This window comes from Equus asinus, chromosome 9 (genome assembly GCF_041296235.1).
Source record: "Equus asinus isolate D_3611 breed Donkey chromosome 9, EquAss-T2T_v2, whole genome shotgun sequence".
NCBI lineage: Eukaryota > Metazoa > Chordata > Mammalia > Perissodactyla > Equidae > Equus > Equus asinus.
The window spans coordinates 28,891,494-28,914,105 of NC_091798.1; the positions used below are offsets into that span (position 1 = coordinate 28,891,494).

General features: G+C 46.5%; 1 protein-coding gene across 1 annotated transcript; it reads left to right on the top strand.

Moving 5' to 3' along the window:
* The first annotated feature begins 6,780 nt into the window (after positions 1-6,780).
* ATOX1 (antioxidant 1 copper chaperone) lies at positions 6,781-19,771 on the top strand. Its single transcript, XM_014846911.3, has 4 exons — positions 6,781-6,932; positions 13,526-13,601; positions 16,403-16,572; positions 19,636-19,771. Exons 1-3 carry the CDS (start codon positions 6,927-6,929, stop codon positions 16,525-16,527), a joined length of 207 nt encoding a protein of 68 aa, XP_014702397.1. The 5' UTR covers positions 6,781-6,926; the 3' UTR covers positions 16,528-16,572; positions 19,636-19,771.
* Positions 19,772-22,612: the final 2,841 nt, after the last annotated feature.

Consider the following 22,612-nt stretch of genomic DNA (forward strand, 5'->3'; position numbering starts at 1 on the left):
AATCAACTACAAGGAAAAAGCTGGGAAAGTTGCAAATTTGTGGAGACTAAGCAACATGCTGCGGAACAACTATTGAATCAATGAAAAAAATCAAAGGAGAAATTAAAAAATACCTGGAGACAAAGGAAAATGAAAATACATCATACCAACTCTTATGGGATGCAGCAAAATCAGTTCTAAGTGGGAAATTCATAGCAATACAGGCCCGCCTCAACAAATAAGGAAATAAGTAATCTCAAACTACACCTAATAGAACTAGAAAAAGAAGAACAAACAAAGCCCAAAGTCAGAAAAAGGAGGGAAATAAGAAAAATTACAGCAGAAATAAATGAAATAGAGTCTAAAAAACAGTAGAAAGGATCAACGAAACTAAGACCTGGTTCTTTGAGAAGATAAACAAAATTGACAAATGCTTAGCCAGACTCACCAAGAAAAAAAGAGAGGAGGCTCAAATAAATAAAATTAGAAATGAAAGAGGAGAAATTACAATGGATATGGATATTGCAGAAATACGAAGGACTATAAGAGAACACTGTGGAAAACTATATGCCCACAAACTGGATAACCTAGAAGAAATGGATAAATTCTTATACTCATACAACTTCCCAAACACGAATCAAGACGAGATAGCAAATCTGAGTAGACCCATCACAAGTAAAGAGATTGAAACAGTGATCAAAAACCTCTCAAAAAACAAAACTCCAGGAACAGATGGCTTCTCTGGAGAATTCTTTTTTTTTTTTTTTTGAGGAAGATTAGCCCTGAGCTATCATCTGCTGCCAATCCTCCTCTTTTTGCTGTGGAAGACTGGCCCTGAGCTAACATCTGTGCCTATCTTCCTCCACTTTATATGTGGAACGCCTACTGCACCATGGTTTGCCAAGTGGTGCCATGTCCACACCCAGGATCTGAACCGGTGAACCCCGGACCACCGAAGTGGAATGTGTGAACTTAACTGCTGTGCCACTAGGCTGGCCCCTTAAAGATTTTATTTTTTTCCTTTTTGTCTCCAAAGCCCCCCAGTACATAGTTGTATATATTTTAGTTGTTTGGGTCCTTCTAGTTGTGGTACATGGGACACCGCCTCAGCATGGCTTGATGAGCAGTGCCATGTCTGTGCCCAGGATTCGAACCAGTGAAACCCTGGACTGCCAAAGCAGCACATGCGAACCTAACCACTCAGCCACAGGGTCAGCCCCTTCTCTGGATAATTCTACCAAACTTTCGAAGAAGACTTAATACCTATCCTTCTCAAACTATTCCAAAAAATTGAAGAAAATGAAATGTTTCCTAACTCATTCTATGAGGCCAACATCACCCTGATACCAAAACCAGACAAGGACAACACAAAGAAGGAAAATTACAGGCCAATATCACCAATGAACACAGATGCAAAAATTCCTCAAGAAAATACTGGCAAACCAAATACAGCAATACATTAAAAGGATCATAAACCATGATCAAGTAGGATTTACACCAGGGACACAGGGATGTTCAGGATCTGCAAATTAATCAACGTGATATAACACATTAACAGAATGAGGAATAAAAGTCATGTGATCATCTCAATAGATGGAGAGAAAGCATTTGACAAGATCCAATGCCCATTTGTGATAAAAACTATCAGTAAAATGGATAGGAAAGTACCTTAATATAATAAAGGCCATATATGAAAAACCCACAGCCAACATCATTCTTAATGGTGAAAAACTAAAAGCCATCCCTCTGAGAACAGGAACAAGAATGGGTGCCCACTCTAGTCACTCCTATTCAACATAGTATTGGAGGTTTTGGCCAGAGCAACTAGGCAAGAGAAAGAAATAAAAGGTATCCAAACTGGAAAAGAAGTGAAACTTTCACTGTTTGTGGATGACATGATCCTATATATAGAAAATCCTAAAGAATCCACCAGAAAACTATTACAAATAATCATCAACTACAGCAAAGTTGCAGGGTACAAAATCAACTTACCAAAATCAGTTGCATTTCTATACACTAATAACAAACTAGCAGAGAAAGAAGTCAAGACTACAACCCCATTTACAATCGCGACAAAAAGAATAGCATAGCTAGAAATAAATTTAACCCAGGAGGTGAAAGACTTATACACTGAAAGCTATAAGACATTATTGAAAGAAATCGAAGATGACATAAAGAAATGGAAAGATATTCCACGCACATGGATTGGAAGAACAAACATGGTTAAAATGTCCATATTACCTAAAGCAATCTATAAATTCAATGCAATCCCAATCAGGATCCCAGTGACGTTCTTCACAGAAATAGAACAGAGAATCTTAAAATTTATATGGAACAACAAAAGACACTGAATAGCTAAAGCAATCCTGAGAAAAAAGAACACAGCTGGAGGCTGTCACAATCCCTGACTTCAAAATATACTACAAAGCTATAGTAAACAAAACAGCTTGGTACTGACACAAAAACAGATACACAGATCAATGGAGCAGAACTGAAAGCCCAGAAATAAAACCACACATCTATGGACAGCTAATCTTCAGCAAAGGAGCCAAGAACATAAAATGGAGAAAGGAAAGTCTCTTCAATAAATGGTGTTGGGAAAACTGGAGAACCACATGCAAAAGAAGGAAAGTAGACCATTATCTTGCACCATACACAAAAATTAATTCAAAATGGATCAAAGATTTGAAGATAAGTCCTGAAACCATAAAACTCCTGGAAGATAATACAGGTGGTACACTCTTTGACATCAAACTTAAAATGATCTTTTTGAGTACCATGTCTTCTCAGACAAGGGAAACAAAAGAAAAAATAAACGAGTGGGACTTCATCAGACTAAAGGACTTCTGCATGGCAAAAGGAACTAGGATCAAACAAAAGACAACCCACCAATTGGGAGAAGATATTTGGAAATCATATATCCAACAAGGGGTTAATCTCTATAATATATAAGGAACTCACACTACTGAACAACAAAAAAACAAACAGCCTGATCAAAAAATGGCCAGAGGATGTGAGCAGACATTTTTCCAAAGAAGCTATACAGATGGCCAACAGGCACATGAAAAGATGTTCAACATCACTAATCATCAGGGAAATGCAAATCAAAATTACAATGAGATATCACATTACACCTGTTAAAATGGCTGTAATTACCAAGACAAAAACAACAAATGTTGGAGAGGATGTAGAGAAAAGGGAACCCTCATACACTGCTGGTGGGAATGCACACTGGTGCAACCACTATAGAAAACAGTATGCAGCTTCCTCAAAAAACTAAAAATAGAAATACCATATGACCCAGCTATCCCACTACTGGGTATCTACCCAAACAACTTGAAATCAACAATCCAAAGGAACATATGTACCCCTATGTTCATCACAGCACTATTCACAACAGCTATGACATGGAGACAATCCAAGTGCCCATCAACTGATGATTGGATAAAGAGGATGTGGTATATTTATACAAAGGACTACTACTCAGCCATAAAAAAAAAAAATCACCCCATTTGCATTAACATGGATGGACCTTGAGGGCATTATGTTAAGTGAAATAAGCCAGACAGAGAAAGACAAACACCGCATGATTTCACTGACATGTGGAAGATAAACAAACACATGGACAAAGAGAACAGATTAATGGTTACCAGAGGGGAAGGGGTTGACAGGTTGGCATAAGGGGTAAATGGGCACATTTATAGCTAAAAATTAGAATATTGATGGCGAGCACGATGCAGTCTATACAGAATCTGATAAATGATAATGCACACCTGAAATTTCACAATGTTATAAACCATTATGACCTCAATAAAATAATTTAAAAAATGTTTTGCTCTCACTTAAAAACGCAATGAATGGGGCTGGCCCCGTGGCTGAGTGGTTAAGTTCGCGCGCTCCACTGCAGGCGGCCCAGTGTTTCGTTGGTTCGAATCCTGGGCGCGGACATGGCACTGCTCATCAAACCACGCTGAGGCAGCGTCCCACATGCCACAACTAGAAGGACCCACAGCGAAGAATATACAACTATGTACTGGGGGGCTTTGGGGAGAAAAAGGAAAAATAAAATCTTTAAAAAAAAAAAAAACGCAATGAAATGTTTTTTCCAAGAGGAATAATTGAATTCATTCTTTTTAAAACTTTATCTGGAATTTTTATTTTTTTAAAAGTGCTTTTCTCAGTTCTTGTAATAAAGAAGTAACTACTTTTACATGTCAGTCTACAAATAAATTTGTTTTTTCTTAATTGTGGTAAAATATGCAGAACATAAAATTTACCATTCTAACCATTTTTAAGTGTACAATTCAGTGGCATGAAGTACATTCACAATGTTGTGCAACCACCCTCAGTGTAATTAAATGTGATCAACTAATCCAAAAATATTTTGAACCCTTTAGGAACAGAAGAAAGTATGTCTGGAGGCCAGATTCAGCCAGTTTGCAACTCTGCCTGAGGCCATGCCGCCTCTCCCAAGCCTGCAGCCCAGGTTCCTTTGGCTTTGTCTCCTCTCTTCTCCCGCCGTGGCTTCCGGGTGGTGGGGGAGGGCCCTTTCAGCTCAGAACCTTTGATCCAAGGCTAAGCGTTCCTTGGTGGATAAAGCAGGGAGGCAGCTAGTGCATACCTGTGTTGTAACACAGAAAACAGACACTTGGTCTCCCAGAGGGAGTAGGCAGCAGCTACAAAGGACCTTCTCTGCAAAGCTTAACCCCAGCATCCACCAGAGGGTCACTCTAGTAGGTGTGGTCTAGAGGTAGGGAATTACCAGGAAGAAGGCACCAACCACTGTCTGTGAACCTAGCCCTACACGCGACTATAGTCTATATATTCCTATCCTTGCAACAGCACAGTCAGTCAGAAAGGGCCCATTTCGCAGGCCCACACATGTAATGATGAAATGAGTTACCCGAGTTTACAAGGCTGGTAATGAGACTGCTTGTCAGTCTGGAACTCAGAATTCCCAAACTCTTCTTTTTAAAAATATTCTTCCCTGTGATTCTTTCCTTGATACATATTCATTACAAAAGTATGGCAACGAAAAGTAGGAAAAAGGAAATAAATATCACCTATAATATTGGAGCAGGTGAGGTTAGTACATATTGATCTGGAGGTATGAAAATGTACTTGATAAAACTTCTTTGAGAGGCGATCTGGCTATATCAAAATGAAAAATGAATAGCAATTCCACATCTAGGAATTTATTTTACATAAAATATTAAGCAAAGATGTATGAATATGGATTATCATTACATCACAGTTATTAGCATTAAAAGATTAGAAGCAACCCATATGCCCATCATTGGGGGATATACCAGGAACGTGTCAGGGGCAAATAACATGAAGTCTGAGTAGCAGCAGCTGAACTAAAAAGATGGGCTGACATTTCTCACATAACAAGTGGGAGACGAGCTGTAGCTGGCATGGGTTCAGCAAGCACACAGCCAGAATCAGCATCTCTGTGATTCTCTTGGCATTTCCCTCATGGCTGGAGGATGGTGCACTTGCATCTAGATGGTGCACATCACTATTTTAGGCAGGAAGGGGAAAGGAGTGGTATCTGTTTCGTTTGAGAGGAAAGCAAGAGCTTTCCCAGAAGCCTCCTAGCTGACTCTGCCTTTGAGTCATCGGCCAGAGCCATATCATATGGGCACACTTGGCTGCAAGGGAGGATGAGAAAGCAAGTATTTAGGGGTTCCAGCCTCTGTAGCAGCTAGAGTAAAAAGATTGAGAATGAGTGTTGGGTTAGCCAAGCAATAGTTTCTGCCATTGGGACTGGTTAAATAAGTTATGGTACAACTGAATAATAGAAGGCTATGTCATACTAAAAAGAATGAACGGGATTGATATGGACTATTAAAAAAAAATCTCTAAGATAGTTCCTAAAATGAGAAAAGCAGGGTGCAACTCTGTATAGTATGCCTTTTCTTTAAAAAGGGAAGATCATCGTAGGACAGAGACTTTTCGCTGTATACTCTTTCGTGCTATTTTAAATTTTAAAAATAATATATACATCAGGGTTTTCCCTGTAGTCCTGCACCCATCCAAAATAACTTCTAGTAACATTTGCGGTAGTTCATTCCCGGCTTATTTTTATGTAAAAGACGGAATTCATGTATTTATTTATATGTTGGAACTAGAATTCTGTACATTTACCTCTCCTCTTTGACAGGGTTTCCTCATCTCTAATGAATTTCCATAACGCTGCCTCTCATGAATTGCACTCTCCTACCCAAATACCCCATCTTCCTTCATCAGATGAACGTGGACTCTTCCCGCTTAACTCAGATTATTACCTCCTCCCGAAGCCTCCCCTCTTCAACAGCCGCCCCCCGCCCCAGCACACACACTCCAGCCTCAGTTAGAGGTCCTTTCTCTGCTCTCGCGACACAACTCCTCCAACACTGCATCATCATCGCCTGCTTCCTTCGCTCCCTGCTGGGCTGTCTTTTCCACTACCGTCTTGGATGCCTAGGACAGCGCTGGCCCATGGATGCTACTCAATAAATATTGACCTTGTGAACATGTGAGATGGTCCCTTTAGGAAGGGACGGGGTCCTGGCCTGTTCACTACGGGAGCCTCTCTACGGATTCCCAACCCCTAACGCCAGCCTGACACACTGCAGGCGTTCTAAAAATGGCCAACAGGCGGTGGAGGCTGGCCCAGCGGCCCGCGTACCGCCTGGCTCAGATGTGCCGGGCGGCCGGGGACCCCGCCTGCCGCAAGGAGGCGGGGCGGCCAGTGTTCCAACTTGCGTCTGCCCGCCCGCGGGGCCGGGGGGCGGGGCCTGGCCGGGCGGGCCGGAGGGGCGTGGCCTAAGGCCGACCGGGCCGGAGGGGCGGGGCCTGGCCGGAGGGGGCGGGGCCTCTCCGCGTGCACTCTCGGAAGAGCAGCCCCGCCAACGCTCAGACCCGGGAAAGCCGTCATCGCTGCCGCCACCGCCTCCTCAGTCATGCCGGTAAGTGGCCGCGCCGCCCCCGCCCCGCGTAGACCCGCGGCGCTCGGCTTGCGCGTCGGCTGCACCGCCGCTCGGCCAGATGTCGCTATTCCAGGGCTCAGGCCGCGGCCAGAGCTATTGCCTCTCTCCTCACCTCTCCCCGCCCGGCCCCCAGCTTCTGCGACCCTCCGGAAGATCGGATCGGAAAGAAGTTTTATCTAGGAGCCGAGCTTCAGAACATCGGAGCTGCTAGGGCTGCCCTGATTACAAGCCCAAGCCTTCCCTGCCTAGACTGGGAAACTGAGACGCAGAGAAGGGCAGAGTCGCCTGAGATCACACAGGGAGTGGGTGGCTAGCCGGATCTGGGACGCCTAGTCCCCGCGCCTTCCATCTGGATGCCCCTGTCCGCGGCGCTGGGCTGAAAGAGGGGGATGGGGTGGCTGTTGCCTCATGGAGAGGGCGGGTTTTCAGAGGTGTGTGTTTTTCCTCCCTTCGCCTGCGCCCTTAGCGCTGGGCCACACTGAATGCAGACAGTGCTTTCAACCTTTCCTACTAGTCACTTTCTGAACCTGAACCTGTGATCCCCAGAGAGGTTCAGGGACCTGTCCAAAGTCGCCAGTTGCTCAGCGACAGAGTTTGGGGAGGAGTGAGTAGGTCTCAGCCCACCTTTGCAGCTCTCTCAGTCTTGTCACATATACGTGGTTGCTCATGGGGCATTTTGTAGAAAATTAAGGCCTTTTGAGATAAAAATATTAAAAACCCAGTAACTTATTCAAGGTCATCTTGGGAGTTGGGCAGAGCCAAGGTTAAACCCCTTCAGGCTCCCAGTCTCTCCTGGCCTGACCACAAAAGTAGTAACACCGGCTTGGGAGGAAGCTCTGATCCCAGTTGCATCCTGTAGATCCTGAGTTGGTGTCATGTGGTGTTTAGCACTTTCCCCCAGGGTATCTAGTTCACAGTTCTGCTCCAAGTAGGAACCCAGAGGTATCCTGCAGGTACCCTGTGTCTTAGCAGCCTAGCTTTGGGGAGCCAACAGGTGAGCCAGAGGCCCCCTGGGCTGATCCACAAACATATCAGGTGTCGTTTCCCTTGGGTCTTGGCAGGTGCCTTGAGACAAATCCTCAGACAATACAAAGTATGGACAAAGAACCTGATAGAATCAGCCCTCCCCGTTAAGCAAATCTGCCGAGGACAGCATTAATCACCCTGGGACTGGGACCATGGAGGCCACCAGGTTTTTGTGGGGGGTGACAGTGAAGGAAAGGCCAGCTTGAGGATCACTCTCTTCTCTGTTCACTTCTTGGAATTTTGACAAACAAAAGACCCTCCAGAGTGGATGATCAGATTGAAGAGGGCACTGACACCACATCGCCAGATGAACAGCTGAAGGAAGGAGGGTATTGGTCGAGGGACTGCCAACAAAACTACAAGGAGGAAAGTGTGTCACCTGAGAGGTTTCTCAGGCCAACACTTGGAATCTCAGGAACCTCTTTGAAAAATCTGTGCCCCTGCTGGCCAGCTGGGTGACCTCGGGCAAGCTGCTTTACCTCTTTGTGCCTGATTTCCTCATCTGTGAAATGGGGATAAAAACTGTGACCTCATAGGGCTGGTGTTAGTATTAACTGGAGAAAATGCCAGTAGAATATCTAGCACAGCCACTAACACAGCTGGTTGCCAAGAAGTGGTAACTCTTGTGTAGACCGAGGACAAGTAAGGGTAGAACTGTAGGCAGGCGGGTTTCAACCCCATTTTAACAAGGACCACAGTGGTTAAATGTTTTGACTTTGGAGACTGCGCAATCTAGGTCCTGCTACTCAGTAGCTGTGTCCCCCTGAATGAGGGAACTTACCTTTGAACCTCAGCTTCCTTGTCTGTCAAGAAAGGATAATAATGGTACCCACCTCATGGGATTGTTGTGACAATTAAACACTGTAATGCACCTAAGTGTTTAGAACAATGCCTGGCGCATAGTAGGCACTCAAGTAGAAGGATTAGAAAACTCCCAGTCATCACGGTGTTACAAGACTGTATGTCCTGGATGTTTGAGAAAGAATTCCTTCTCTGGGAGGGACCTGCACAATGTGACCCCACTCCATGCCTGCCCTTCCAGTTCTGAGATTCTCTGAAAGAACTGCACAGCGTACTGGGCTTTTTTATCTACTTTAAAGGACCTGTTCTGTAGACGCCCTGAGGGGCTGGGACTGTGCAAAATCAAGCATTCAGTGGTGGGGCTGGTCTTGGGATTTTCTGTAAAGAATGGATTACTCTGTCCATTAAGTAGATTTTCCGTACCCCCAAATTTACTTTTTTTAAATTAATTAATTTTTTTATTGTGGTCATAATAGTTTGTAACAATGTGAAATTTCAGTTGTACGTTATTATTTGTCAGACACCATATAAGTGTGCCCCTTCACCCCTTGTGCCCACCCCCACCCTCCTTTCCCCTGGTAACCACTAATCTCTTCTCTTTGTCCATAAGTTTGTTTATGTTCCACAAATACGTGAAATCATATAGTGTTTGTCTTTCTCTGCCTGGCTTATTTCACTTAACATAAAACCCTCAAGGTCCATCCATGTTGTTGCAAATGGGACAATTTGGTCTTTTTTATGGCTGAGTAGTATTCCATTGTATGTGTATATACCAAATCTTCTTTATCCAGTCATCGGTTGATGAGCACTTGGGTTGCTTCCACATCTTGGCTATTGTGAATAATGCTGCAATGAACATAGGGATGCATAAGTCTCTTTGAATTGTTGACTTCAAGTTCTTTGGATAAATAGCCAGTAGTGGGATGGCTGGATCATATGGTATTTCTATTTTTAATTTTTTGAGGAATCTCCATACTGTTTTCCATAGTGGCTGCACCAGTTTGGATTCCCACCAGCAGTGTATGAGGGCTCCTTTTTCTCCACAACCTCTTCAACATTTGTTATTTTTTTGTCCTGGTGATTATAGCCATTCTAATGGGTAAGAGGTGATATCTAAGTGTAGTTTTGATTTGCATTTCCTGATGATTAGTGATGTTGAACATCTTTTCATGTGCCTATTGGCCATCTGTATATCATCTTTGGGAAAATGTCTGTTCATATCCTCTGCCCACCAAATTTACTTTTGCAACTCAGAGGTGGAGGAGGGGAGCACTGAATTGTAACGTTTGCCATCCAGAAACCGCCTCCTGGCTTCTGACCTCTCTACTGTGGAGGACAAAAGGAGACCCACTCTCTCTAGTCAGCAGTGGAAAACTTCAAATATCTGTTGACTTTAGGTCTTTGGGCAGCAAAACCTTGTGCTGCTTCACAAGGTGTTCTGACTCTCAGAACTCCTGCTAATAGTCAGGGTTGTGGGGGCTGGCGGGCGGCAGTGCTGTTTGCTGGTCCAGAACCAGCAAGATGTCCCTGGAGCCTGGAACGCCTGGGTTCACATCCCAGCCTCAGCACCTACTCCCCATGCGACTGTGGGCCCCTAGGTTAACCCCTGAGAACCTCAGTTTCCTCCTGAGTAAAATAGGGTGACTACTTCCCTTTACCAGGCTGGGGGAGGGCTAACTTAGCGAATAAAGAGCATTTGGCACATGGTGGACATTCAATAGATTTAGGTCTTAGATTGGTCTTGCAAACCCTTTAAAGCTTTGGATGAGTATACAGGTGCAAACCACTGACGAATCTTGATTGTTGGTTCTTCTAGAGCAGGAGACAGCAAACATTTCCTTAAAGGGCCAGATAGTAAATACTTTAGGCTTCATAAACCATATGGTCTGTTACGGCTACTCAGGTCTGCCACTATGGTGTGAAAGTAAATGAATGGGCTTAGCTCTGTTCCAGTAAAGCTTTATAAAACCAGGTTGCGGGCGCGCTGTAGTTAGTGTTCTAGAACAGCATCTCAAACTGTAATGTGGGCAGAAATAAACTGAGTGTCTTGAAATGAGGATTCTGACTGGGGCAGGACCTGAGATGCTGCATTTCTGGCAAGCTCCCAGCTGCTGCTGCTACTGTTGGTCTGAGGACCACACCCTAAAGACAGGATTTTGGAATACTCATTCCAAATCCCTATTTCCAGCGTTTGTTGTGGTGGTTATTGAATAGTCACGAACCAAGCTGAAGGAATCAGAGGTTGTTTAACCAGAAGAAAAGAAAAACGAACCATTTTATTTAAGGCAGGTCTTGCAGATTTGGCATCAATAAAATAGTAGTCTCCTGGTCACATGGTTAAATAATTCAGCGCTGGGAATCCAAGCCGCTTAACTCTTGGTCTCAGTTTCCCCTGTACAGCGTGATGATGATCCAGACCCAAAGATGTTCTAAGACTTGGAAAGTGTTTGAGAAGCTACTTTACCAGTTTTTCTCAGTGTGTAGTCTTGCCTCCCTGTCTCTTCCTCGTGCCTTAAAAATGGAGCGGCCCAGGCTCACCCCAGAGCCACAGAGCCGACTGAGGCAGGTGGCAGCAGAGCCACTCGGTCCACAGGCTCCCCGATGATTCTTATGCGCACTGAAGTTGAGAAAACTGAGTTGGCTAATACCTGTTGGGTATAAATAAGGGGCCTGGGGCCTTTGAGGGGCAGGGATTTTTGCCTGAGGTACTTCCAGCGAGATATATTTCTATGCCCAGAATGCCAATTGAGATAATAGATTTGAAATCTTTTGAAGTGCTTCCTGAAAAGTATAGCCATTGTTTTTTGAAGGGAAAGAAAAGAGGGAAGTAGAACAAACTAATAATAATAAATCTGATAGCTAACTTTTTACCCAGTGGAATCTACTGCTGGGTCTGAGTCTCTTTACCTGATGTTTTATCTGTTGTTCCTGGGTAATTAGCCCAAACTTAGTGGTTTAAAACAACAAACATTTATTAATTCTCGTTTTCTGAGAGTCAGGGAACTGGGAGCAGCTGAGCTGGGTGTTTGTGGCTCAGGGTCTCTCGTGAAGTTGCAGTGAAGATGTTGGCCAGGGCTGTGGTCCATCGGAAGGAGGATCTGCTTCCAAGATGGCTCCCTCACATGGCTGTTGACTGGAGGACTCAGTTCCTCACCACATGCACTTCTCCACAGGGTCGCTTGAATGTCCTTAAGACGCGGCAGCCAGCTTCCTCTTGAGCGCGGAGAGAGAGCAATGTAGAAGCACACGGTCTTTTATGACCTAGCCTCAGATGTCACATAACATCACTTCAGCCGTCTTCTACTGGACCCACAGACCAACCTTGAGATATTGTGGAATGGGACTGCTCAAAAATATAAATACCCAGAGGCGGAGATTGCCGGGCCCATATTGCATGCTGGCTACCACACTTAAAATCCTATGTTCATTCCATTCACCACCCTGAGGGACTCTCATCCCCATTTTGCAGATGTAGAAACCAAGGCACAGAGGAGTTAAGTAACTTACTCATGGTCATACAGCTAGTAAATGTCAGAGCTGGGATCTGAAGAGGGGTCTCATTTCTAGAGATTTTAAAAGGAAGGAAGTATAGGGGCTGGCCCGGTGGCGCAGTGGTTAAGTGCGCACATTCCACTTCTCAGCGGCCCAGGATTCGCCGATTCGGATCCTGGGTGCAGACATGGCACCGCTTGGCCAGCCATGCTGTCGTAGGCATCCCACATATAAAGTAGAGGAAGATGGGCATGGATGTTAGCTCAGGGCCAGCCTTCCTCAGCAAAAAGAGGAGGATTGGCAGATGTTAGCTCAGGGCTAATCTCCCTCAAAAAAAGAAAAATGAAGGAAGTATTGGTATAAGTAATCTTTGTCTGAAAGCAAAGGAAAGGATCCAGAGGTCCTCAACCAGCCACGTCAATCATCCATTCTCTCAACAAAATGCATTAAGCACCTGCTCTGTACCAGGCGCTGTTCCAAGTATTGGGGATGCTGCAGTGAACTGAGCAAAACCCCTGTCTTCTGGGAGCTTGGTTCGTTAGATATCCTGGAGACTGTAGGATGTGGAGCCCGCACAGAGAGTGCAGGAGCCTGGGTTCCCTTACAGGCCTGGCCTCCAGCTCACTGGGAGCCCCGGCAAATCCTTTCCTTTCCCAGGTCTGGGTACTCCCTCTGCGAGTGATGCCCTTGGATGAGAGCAATGGTCTCCATGTGTCAGAATCCCCAGGGAGGCTTGCTGGCCATAATGGATGCCCCAGCCCGGGCTTACTGATCAGAACCTGTAGTTTTTGCAAGCTCCCAGCTGATTCTAATGCAGAAAGTGATCTTCTGATGCATAAATAAGACCACCAGATCAACATTGCTCAGAGTACTGGGGCCCACCCACATCAGACTTGGTGGTCCCGAGACAAGCCCAGAGCTCAAGAATCAGAATTTTGAAGGTGAAACCAGAAACCGTTTTAAACTAGCTTCCCAGGTGATTCGACTCATTGTGTACCAAACACTGCTAAAGGATTTAGAGGGATTATCTCATTTAATCCAACAAACTATGAGATGGAGAAACCCTCAGTTAACGCGACTTTGCGGTTGACGAGAGTAGGAGGTCAGAAACAGGCTGCTGGGAAGTCTGACGACAGCCAGATCTTGCCCAGTCTCTCTGCCCCCTGTCTTGGCCCCGGAGGCGACCTGCATGCTGGTGGAGTGTGTGGGTCACTCTGCAGGACTTGGCTCATGGTCCCCTTTGTTTGTTTCAGAAGCACGAGTTCTCCGTGGACATGGCCTGTGAAGGCTGCTCTAATGCGGTCACTCGGGTCCTCAACAAGCTGGGAGGTGAGTGAGTGGCCCTTGGTGGGGAATGGGGTGGGGGAGACAGATACACTTATATTCAAATGCATGCAGACATGGCGCAGGAGAAGCTTGAGTTTAAGCTGATAATAATGGTAAAACTGAAATATATTGAGTACTTAGCGTGTGCCGAGTACTCTGCTTAGTAGCTTCTGTGGACCATGTCATTGAATCCTCACCACAACCATTTCAGGTAGCTTCTTTTTTTTTTTGAGGAAGACTGGCCCTGAGCTAACATCCATGCCCATCTTTCTCTACTTTATATGTGGGACGCCTACCACAGCATGGCTTGCCAAGTCTGCACCCGGGATCCGAACCAGTGGACCCCGGGCCGCCAAAGCGGAACGTGCGAACTTAACTGCTGCGCCACCGGGCCAGCCCCTAGATAGCTTCTTAAATTATCTCCATTTTGAACACGAGAGAAAGGAAGTTCAGAGAGGTTAGGTAACTTGGCTGGGATCACACAGCTGGTAAGTGGCAGAGCTGGGATTGGCCATGCCGTCTAGCTCCAGAGCCCTGGCAGCATGAGTTAGTACATTGGTGATCTCCAGTGTAATCACTTTTGTTATATGACACATCTGAGTGTCATTTTCTATTAAAATTTAAAATGTGACAATTTAAAAGTAAACTTTGAATCGGTCATGTGTAGCACTTCTAAAGCACCTTCTTTGGACATATTTAGAAAACCATTATTCTCATCCAGCCCCCTTAATTCTCAGCTGGGGAAACTGAGGCCCAGAGAGGGCTGGGGTCTGGCCTTGGGGTCCCACGAGGGAGGGATGGAGTTGTGATCAGAGTTCTGGTAGTGCCAGGGCAGTCGGTCTTCTAAGATTTTCGTTTTTAAAGCCCTGGATGAAAATAACACCCCATTTTCAAGGGCTTCCATGTGGCTGGGGTCTCATTAGCACTTCACACAGTCTTCTGAGCCGTACTTTCCATCTGGGGAATGGGGATGTTGGCATTGTTGCCTGGGAGGGAAGGGACTTGCCCAAAGTCCCCCAGTGAGTCGTGGCTGGTTTCCAGTCCTGATAACTAGGATCTTAGTTTGAAAGAAGCTGAAGCAGTGGAAAGAACCTGGCTGCTGACTTTCCACATGACTGTGGGCTCTTCTCCCGGGAGCCTGGGTTTCCCCAGCTGTCGTACGGGAATGTCAGCCTACACCAGCTTTTGCTGTGGATACTTTAAGAACGAACCTCTGCTCGGAAGCCCCTCATACACATTGCGGCCCGCTGTGGATGAAGCAAGGGGGCCCTGCTTTCTCTCTTGACAGCCAAGGACACCTGCCCTGGACCCAGGGCTTCAGGGTGCACAGTTTGAAATGTACTGTGTTAGATGATTTCAGTTTCTTCCAACTCTATGATGCCACCAAAATATTTATTCCAAAGAAGAGGAGACACTTCTGAACCAAAAGACAAAAACCCAGAGTGTAGCAAGAGCACTTTGCACCTTTTTGCCCCGGGTATCCGTTAGGTACCAATTCAGAGTTTATTACTAAACCCTGCGCCATGTGATTTTTAAGGCCTCTTGACTGATGCTTAGAGATCTGCCTTTGAACTTGGACAGGTTTCTCCCCATCTTTCACTACTATCCCCAGCTTGGGTGGCCTCTTGAGAAGGGTCAGAAGGGTTTTCTGAGTTGGTTGGGGCCCCAGATGAGCAGTACTGGGCCTGAGGAATCACGGTCTAATGGCATACTTGACTGGGAGGACCATAAGAACTGGCCAACCCCAACCCCTTCATGAACTGGAGGGGAAACTGAGGCCTATAATGGGCAAGACTGGCCCATGGTCACCCACTAGTCAGTGGTGAAGCCAGGCCTGGAACCAGTCAAGGGCTTTCCCTCCACCCTCTGTTGTCTCAACAAGACCCATTCTAGGTCCTCCCATGTATTGCTGAGTTGGGGGCCTTTAAATTGGCACAACCCTTTAGGAGGGCAGCTTTGCAATATCTGTTAACGTTTAAAATGTACCTGTCTGTTTCCCCACGATTTCCATTGTATGAATTCACGGTATAGAAATATTTTCACAAGTTCTGTAAGATATGTTCAAGTATGCTTACTCTAGCATTGTTGTGCTAATAGTGAAAAATTGGAAGCAACCTCAGTGTCCATCAGTGGGGGATTGAGTAGATGTGTGGTCCATCCACACTGTGGAAGACTGTGTAGCTGTTAAAAAGAATGAAGGAAGTCTCTGTGTGCTAAGATGGTGAGACGTCCTGGGCATTCGAAAGTGAAATACAGCCACACCAATTTATGTAGTATGATGCCATTTAGGGGAATTGCTTTTCATTTGTCTGTCTGGGAAAAAGCCTGGGTAGATGCCATCCTGCTCACAGTGCTCTAGAGGTTGGAGACAGTAGGGTGCCTTATACATTCTAATTTTATTCAGAAATGTTTGCCCTTTTTTTTTTTTAATGGTGTGTCTGTATTACTTTTTCAATTAAAAAAAAAACACTTAAAAGAAGCCCCAGGCTTGAGCAAACTCTAGGATCAGCAAACTGCAGCCCATGGGCCAGGTCATCCAGCCTGCAGCCTGTTTTTGTACAGCTGAGAATGGTTTGTACGTGTTTAAAGGGTTGTAAAGACAATAGGCATACAGAAGAATTTGCTGCCAAGTCCACAAGGCCACGTGTGCTCTCTGGCCCTTTGCAAGAAAAGTTGGCTAAGCACTGGTCTGCAGGAAAGGGGAAGGGTGTTGTGAGTAAGACTTTTGGAGCCTGAACTCTTCCCCACTGTGACTGGGAGGATCTCTGCTTCCTCCCCCAACACCCCACTTCCTTTTCCTGCAGGAGTTCAGTTTGACATTGACCTGCCCAACAAGAAGGTTTGCATCGACTCTGAGCACAGCGTGGACACTCTGCTGGAGACCCTGGGGAAAACAGGAAAGGCCGTTTCCTACCTCGGCCCCAAGTAGCAAGGGCCTGGGCCCCTGGCCCGCAGGATGGACCAAAGCGGGCAGGTGGGTGAGGCCCCAGCACTTCAACAAAATATTTCATTATCTACTGCAAATCGCATGTTCCTGGAATCCTTGCAGCCAACTGCGAGTAGAGAGAGTACTATGTAATGTCTCCCAGGGCCCCCTTTATGACTTGGAGGGTGCAGTTCTTGATCAACAGGGGTTAAGTTAAGAGCTATGTGTTTTTGCTTTGATAAATTGGCTGTCCTATCAGAGATGACGCCTATGCCCTAGGCCTCGAGCCCCTTGCACTGACCAGGTAAGTTACTTCATACTTGGCCTCTCTCCCGACTGGAAACTGCTGTGGGCTTCCTGAGCATGCCCTCTGCCCAGACCGGTGCAAAAACAATCGCGTGTCTAAGCTGGACATTCTCTTTGATTTTACGTAATCTGGAGGGGCAGGTAAGAGGCACAGGGCCAGTACTCTTCACTGTGAAACCAGGGCAGACCTTACTCATCGATCCAACGTTCCTGCCCTCTGTTCCCAGCCGCATTCTCAGACTCCCTCACAGCATAGCCCTCCTAGCTGTCACCGCCCATGGAGTGCATTTGATGGGGCAGTTACAATGATTGTCGCATCCCTGATGTGGTTCAGTGCTCTCACTGTACTTGAGAAGGATGAGGCCTGGAGAGGGGAAGTGACTTGCCCAAAGCCCCACACAGGTGAGTGGCAGAGCCAGGAGGAGAGTCAGGCATCCTGAGTTGGAGCTCTATAATGGTTGGTGGCATTGTCTCTGTGAGTGGGCCCACGGAGAGCTCCCCAGGCAGCGGCCAGCTACAGCTGACTGGCCAGCTGTGACAGTCCCCTTTGAGTATGGCCTCCTTCCTAAAGGTGTACCTTGGAATCTGAGCCATGGCAGTGTCTTGTAGTATGGTGACATCACATGCAAATCGTGAGATGTCGCATGTGTCTTTTCCTTATCCCTTTTCTGTCCATGGATACAGCCCATGTTCAGGAAGGAGCCCAGGATGAATAATCGAAATTCTGGGATTCTAATTCCAGCTCTGCCCTCATTTCACATGCGACTTTGGACACTTCCTATATTACTGAGACTCAGGCCTCCCATCTGTAAAATGGGGCTACAGCCTCTACCCCGCTTTCCTGCCATGTGGGGGTTCCTGTGAAATCTCTCTGAATGTGAGGGATGATCCTTAAAGGGAGGATAATGTTTCTACCATGCTGTGCATCAGTGTTCACCACCTGGTTCCTACACCCCTAGGGTTTTGAGGGAGGGTGAGTGGGTGGGATTCTGGGCCCCACCATTTGTCCCCACTAGCCCTGTTTCATATTGGGTCTCCATGTAAGATTAGATTGTTTGATAAAAGTGCTCTGGGGCTGGCCTGGTGGCGCAGCAGTTAAGTTTGCACACTCTTCTTCGGTGGCCCAGGGTTTGCTGGTTCGGATCCCAGGTGCAGACCTATGCACTGCTTGTCAAGCCATGCTGTGGCAGGTGTCCCACATATAAAGTAGGGGATGATGGGCACAGATGTTAGCTTAGGCTCAGTCTTGCTCAGCAAAAAGAGAAGGATTGGCGGTAGATGTTAGCTCAGGACTAATCTTCCTCAAAAAAAATAAAAAATATAAAAGTTCTCTGACAAGAAGGGATGGAGGGAGGGAAGATGAAAAACATCCTGAGCAGGCTATCCACATGGGGGAGCCCCAAGATAGACGCCTTGAATTGGAAACAGCCTGAGCATGTGAATTTTCTTTACCTACAAAAATAACACCTGCCAGTTGTAAACCTTGTGTAGCTTAATGTGTATTTTTCTCATAGTAGTTTTTTTTTACTGAGGTGAAGTTCATATGACATAGAATTAACCATTTTAAAGTACAGCATTCTGTGGTATTTAGAGCATTTACAATGTTGTACGAACACCACCTCTCTCTAGTTTCAAAACTTTTTTATCACTTGAGAAAAACTCCCCACTTCCCCCTCTCCCAGCCCCTGCTAACACTGATCTGGTTTCTGCCTCTCTGGATTCGCCTATTCTGGATGTTTCATATGAAAGGAATCATACGATGTGTGACTTTCTGTGTCTGACTTCTTGCCCTTAGCATCTTTTCAAGATTCATCCTCTGTCAGTACTTCCTTCTTTTCTATGGCTGAATAATTCTCACAGTGGTTTTGTTTTGTTTTGTTTGTTGTTTTCCTCCCCAAAGCCCCAGTACACAGTTGTATATCTTAGTTGTAGGTCATTCTAATTCTTCTATGTGGGATGCTGCCACAGCATGGCTTGATGAGTGGTGTGTAGGTCAATGCCCGGGATCAGAACCTGTGGACCCCAGGCCACTGAAGCGGAGTGCGTGAACTTAACCACTATGCCAGGGGCCGGCCCCCTCACAGTAGTTTTTATTCATTTATTTTAGCTTTTTTACTATAGGAAGTTTCAAACGTACAAGTAGTAAAATGAATCCCCGTGTACCCATTACCCAGATCCAACAATTATCAAATCACTGCCATCACTGTCTCATCTATGGCCCCCCCATATTATTTTGAAGCAAATTCTAGACACCATGTAGTTTTGTGTGTACTGTGTCAGTAACCACGTGTCGTAAGGAAAGGCTCCTGTGGATTCAGAGGCACGGCACTGGGTGAGAGTCACCCATCCAGCGAGCTTTGCCCCAGGCGGCGTAGATCTCAGTCTGTTTTCAGCAGCTCCCCGGTGGCTGAGTTGAAACCCCGTTTCAACAGCAGAGAGAGTGTTTATTGGTTGTGAAGTCACCTTGATGGGCTGGCAGAATCGTTGCCTCCTGATTTTGTCTGTTGCCTTCCCAGTGTGAATTGAAACAGGACAGGGAGTACTGTCCCAGCAGCCCTGGGAGCTCCCCGGAAGGGGGCCTCAGCGGTGGTCGACTCAGTGAGGTTAATGGCTTCCAGCCCAGCCGAGTGTAACAGACGTGGTGGGGGCAGTGTGCAGGGCTGACCGCTGGGCTTCCCGTCCTGCCCCAGCACCTGGGTTTCCCCCCTCCGCCCCCACTGCCCTCAGCGAACCTTGACTGCTTTTGCAGTGTCTCCATGTGCACAGCAGATGGCGCCTTTGCTCCACCTAACTTATCTCTTCCAGGCCTGACCCTCTCCTGCCTTCCAGACAGACCTGGGGCCTGGCAGTCCTGCTCAGTGACCGGAGTTCCTGCAGAGACCCTCACTCGCCCTCCTCCTCCCTAGCTTCCCTGCAATAAACTCGAGCTGCTTTCATTGGAGGTGTTGTCTCTTGCGTGGTCTTGATGTCACTTGCTATGAAGGAGATAATCGCAATGCCTACTTGGGTTGGAGTTCTTAGAGCTCCTGACTGGGGGTAAGGCCCGGTGGGTTCTCATTTTTTGCTGTGTGATCTTTAGCAAGTCACTTCCCCTCTCTGGGTCTCACTTTTCCTCATCTGTAAAGTGAAGGTGTTGGGCCAGGTTGATCCCCTTTCTTTTCACTACTTTCTTAGATTCCATGTTTTGAAACACCTTCGTCTTATCAAGAAAATTGCATCTAAGGGATATTGAATCTTAAGGCAGTTAGACTAGAGGGTAGAGGCTGTGAAGATAGACTGCCAACAATAGAGTCCAAGCTCCAGGACCTCCCAGGGGGCCCCCAACCTCCTGTTGTCCACAGGCATAAAATGTGGGAACAGCATCCTCTGCACATGGTAGTTGTGGGGCTTGAATGAACTGACGCCTGTCAGTCACTAGTTAGGCAGTAAACATCCTCACTCGTTTTTGTGTTTTTCATTAATCAAAGGTCTATCAAAATGGCAGCTGGGATTCCAGTCAGCCTAGGAATTAGTGCCTCCCAGAGTTGATTCAATTATGTCAAAATGGAATGTTTTCGCGTGTGTAGCTTTATTTTATTTTTTAAAAATATTTCTTTAAACCAACAGTTCTCAACCTTTTTGTCTTAAGACCCTTTGACTCGTTTAAAAATTACTGAGTATCTCAAAGAGCTTTTGATTATGTAGGTTATGCCATATTAGAGATTAAAACAGGAATTTTTGAAACAAGAAAACCCAGGCACACATCCCATTAGCCATCAGGACTAGATGAGATCATTCCTTTTCTTTTAGATTCTGGAAAACTTAATCGTATGATTGTTAGAGAAAGAAAAAGACACGGAAATAGTTTTTACCTCCGGTACCTTCTGAAAGGGTCTTGGAGACCACACATTGAGCATCACGGCTTTGACCATTTATTGGGCACTAGTCAGGGGCCAAGGCTGCAGGACCCTGGGACAAGACCGGCTCTGCACTTGGCCACCTGTGACCTTGGGCCAGTCACCTGAGCTCTCCCATCATGCAGCTTCCTCACCTGCATGATGCACCTGCACCTCAGGGAACTTTGTGGCCAGAAATAATACTGTTCCGACTCAAAACTGTGTGCCAGCATAGTTTTGGTCCTATTAGGAAATTATGAAACAAGTATCAGCCATTTTTGCCTTGTGGTCCCTCTGGGGCACAGGGACTCTCATCCTTCATGGTATCTGGGTTTCTTGGCCACCAGATGGCGGTGTCCTTTGGATTTGACCATCCGCAGAGAAGTTTCACACAGTTTCTGTAGGCTCTGGGAGTAGGAACTTGAGGAGTTTTTCCATTTTCAAACTTCCTCAGGAGATGTGGTCAGGCTGGCTGGCCCCTTGGGAACGTCCGGGGGTTGAGACACTGGTGTCTCTTGGGACGAGTGGTCCTCAGAGCGGTTCCTTTCCTTTGGCTCTCCTCCACACCTCCTACCCTGGAATCCAAGTTTCCAGCTGATCTCCTTGGTTCTGTTCTTCCAGGCCCCACAGGGATGGAAGAAACTCTGGAGCCTGCCAGCAGCTCAGCTGGCTGTCCACAGAGCGAATGAGATCACACAGCAGAGCACGGGCTTCTGCAGGGGTGGGGGTGGGGAGCAGTGTCCACCTATTTCCCAGGTGCCTTCCCAGCACCTGACCCCAGCCCACCTTCCCAGCCTTTCCCAGCCCTCGCTGCAGCCAGACTGTGCCTCCTGTGTCTCCCAGGTGTCTCGCTCCCTGTAAGTGGAATGATCCCCTCCTCCAGCCTCCACTCCTCCGCCTTGTCTCCATGTACAAATTCCTTTCCCTCCCTTACATACCACAGCCTCCCCACAACTGGAAGTAATTTATTTCTCCTCTTAGCCCTCACAGCATTTATCCGACTGGCTTCAGTTGTTGCAAAGCTTCTTGTCCACGTGTCCTTCCTGTCCTCAAGGACACAGGACAGGCACTGAGGGAATATGTGATGGGTGTGTAATGGCTACCATTGAGGAGGGCATTTACTGTGTCACGCCCTTGCATTGATCTCATTCCATCTTCTCTGGTCCCTCTAAGATGGTGAACTGGGACAGCCCCTGATACATGGTAGGTGCGCAGTAGGCGTTTGCTGAGTTGATCTTACAGAGGAGATCACCTGGTCAGATCCTTTTAGCAGGTTTCTATTTTTGTCAAGGTCCCTGGTTGTGAGTACAGCAGCCTGGAGCCACCCCTGGAGTGTTCTCAGTAACCATCATTGTTCCCAGGACTGCTGGGGTAAAGTTCCCACCAACTTTGCCTCTGTCGACCTATCCACCCCGTGGCCAAAGCCTTGCCTTGTCCAGTGCTGACCTCCCCATGGCGGGGAGAAGCCACTCTGGCCCTCAGGGCTGGGGGTAGAGCCTGGGGGCCGGCCTTGAGCGAGGCTCCCTCCCCTGTGGCGGTGCGGGCCACAGAGGGAGCCCCCACATGCTGCGTGAACTTGAGCAAGTCACCTTCTGTCTCTGCCTCTTGTTAAATGCAAGTTTTTTTACTTTTGAGTGTTTTTTTAAAACAGCTTTATTGAGGTATAATTTCACTCAATAAACTGCGCATGTTTTAAGTGTATAATTTTTTAAGATACACAAACACACGCACTCATGAAACCATCAGCACAATCAAGATAGTGACAACATCTGTCACCTCAGAAGGTTCCCTCTGGCTCCTTGGTAGTCTCTCCCATCCTTCCCTCTGCCCCCAAGCAGCCACCCGTCTGCTTTCTGTCACTATCAGTTTGCGTTTTCTAGACTTTTATATAAGTGCAGTCGTAAAGT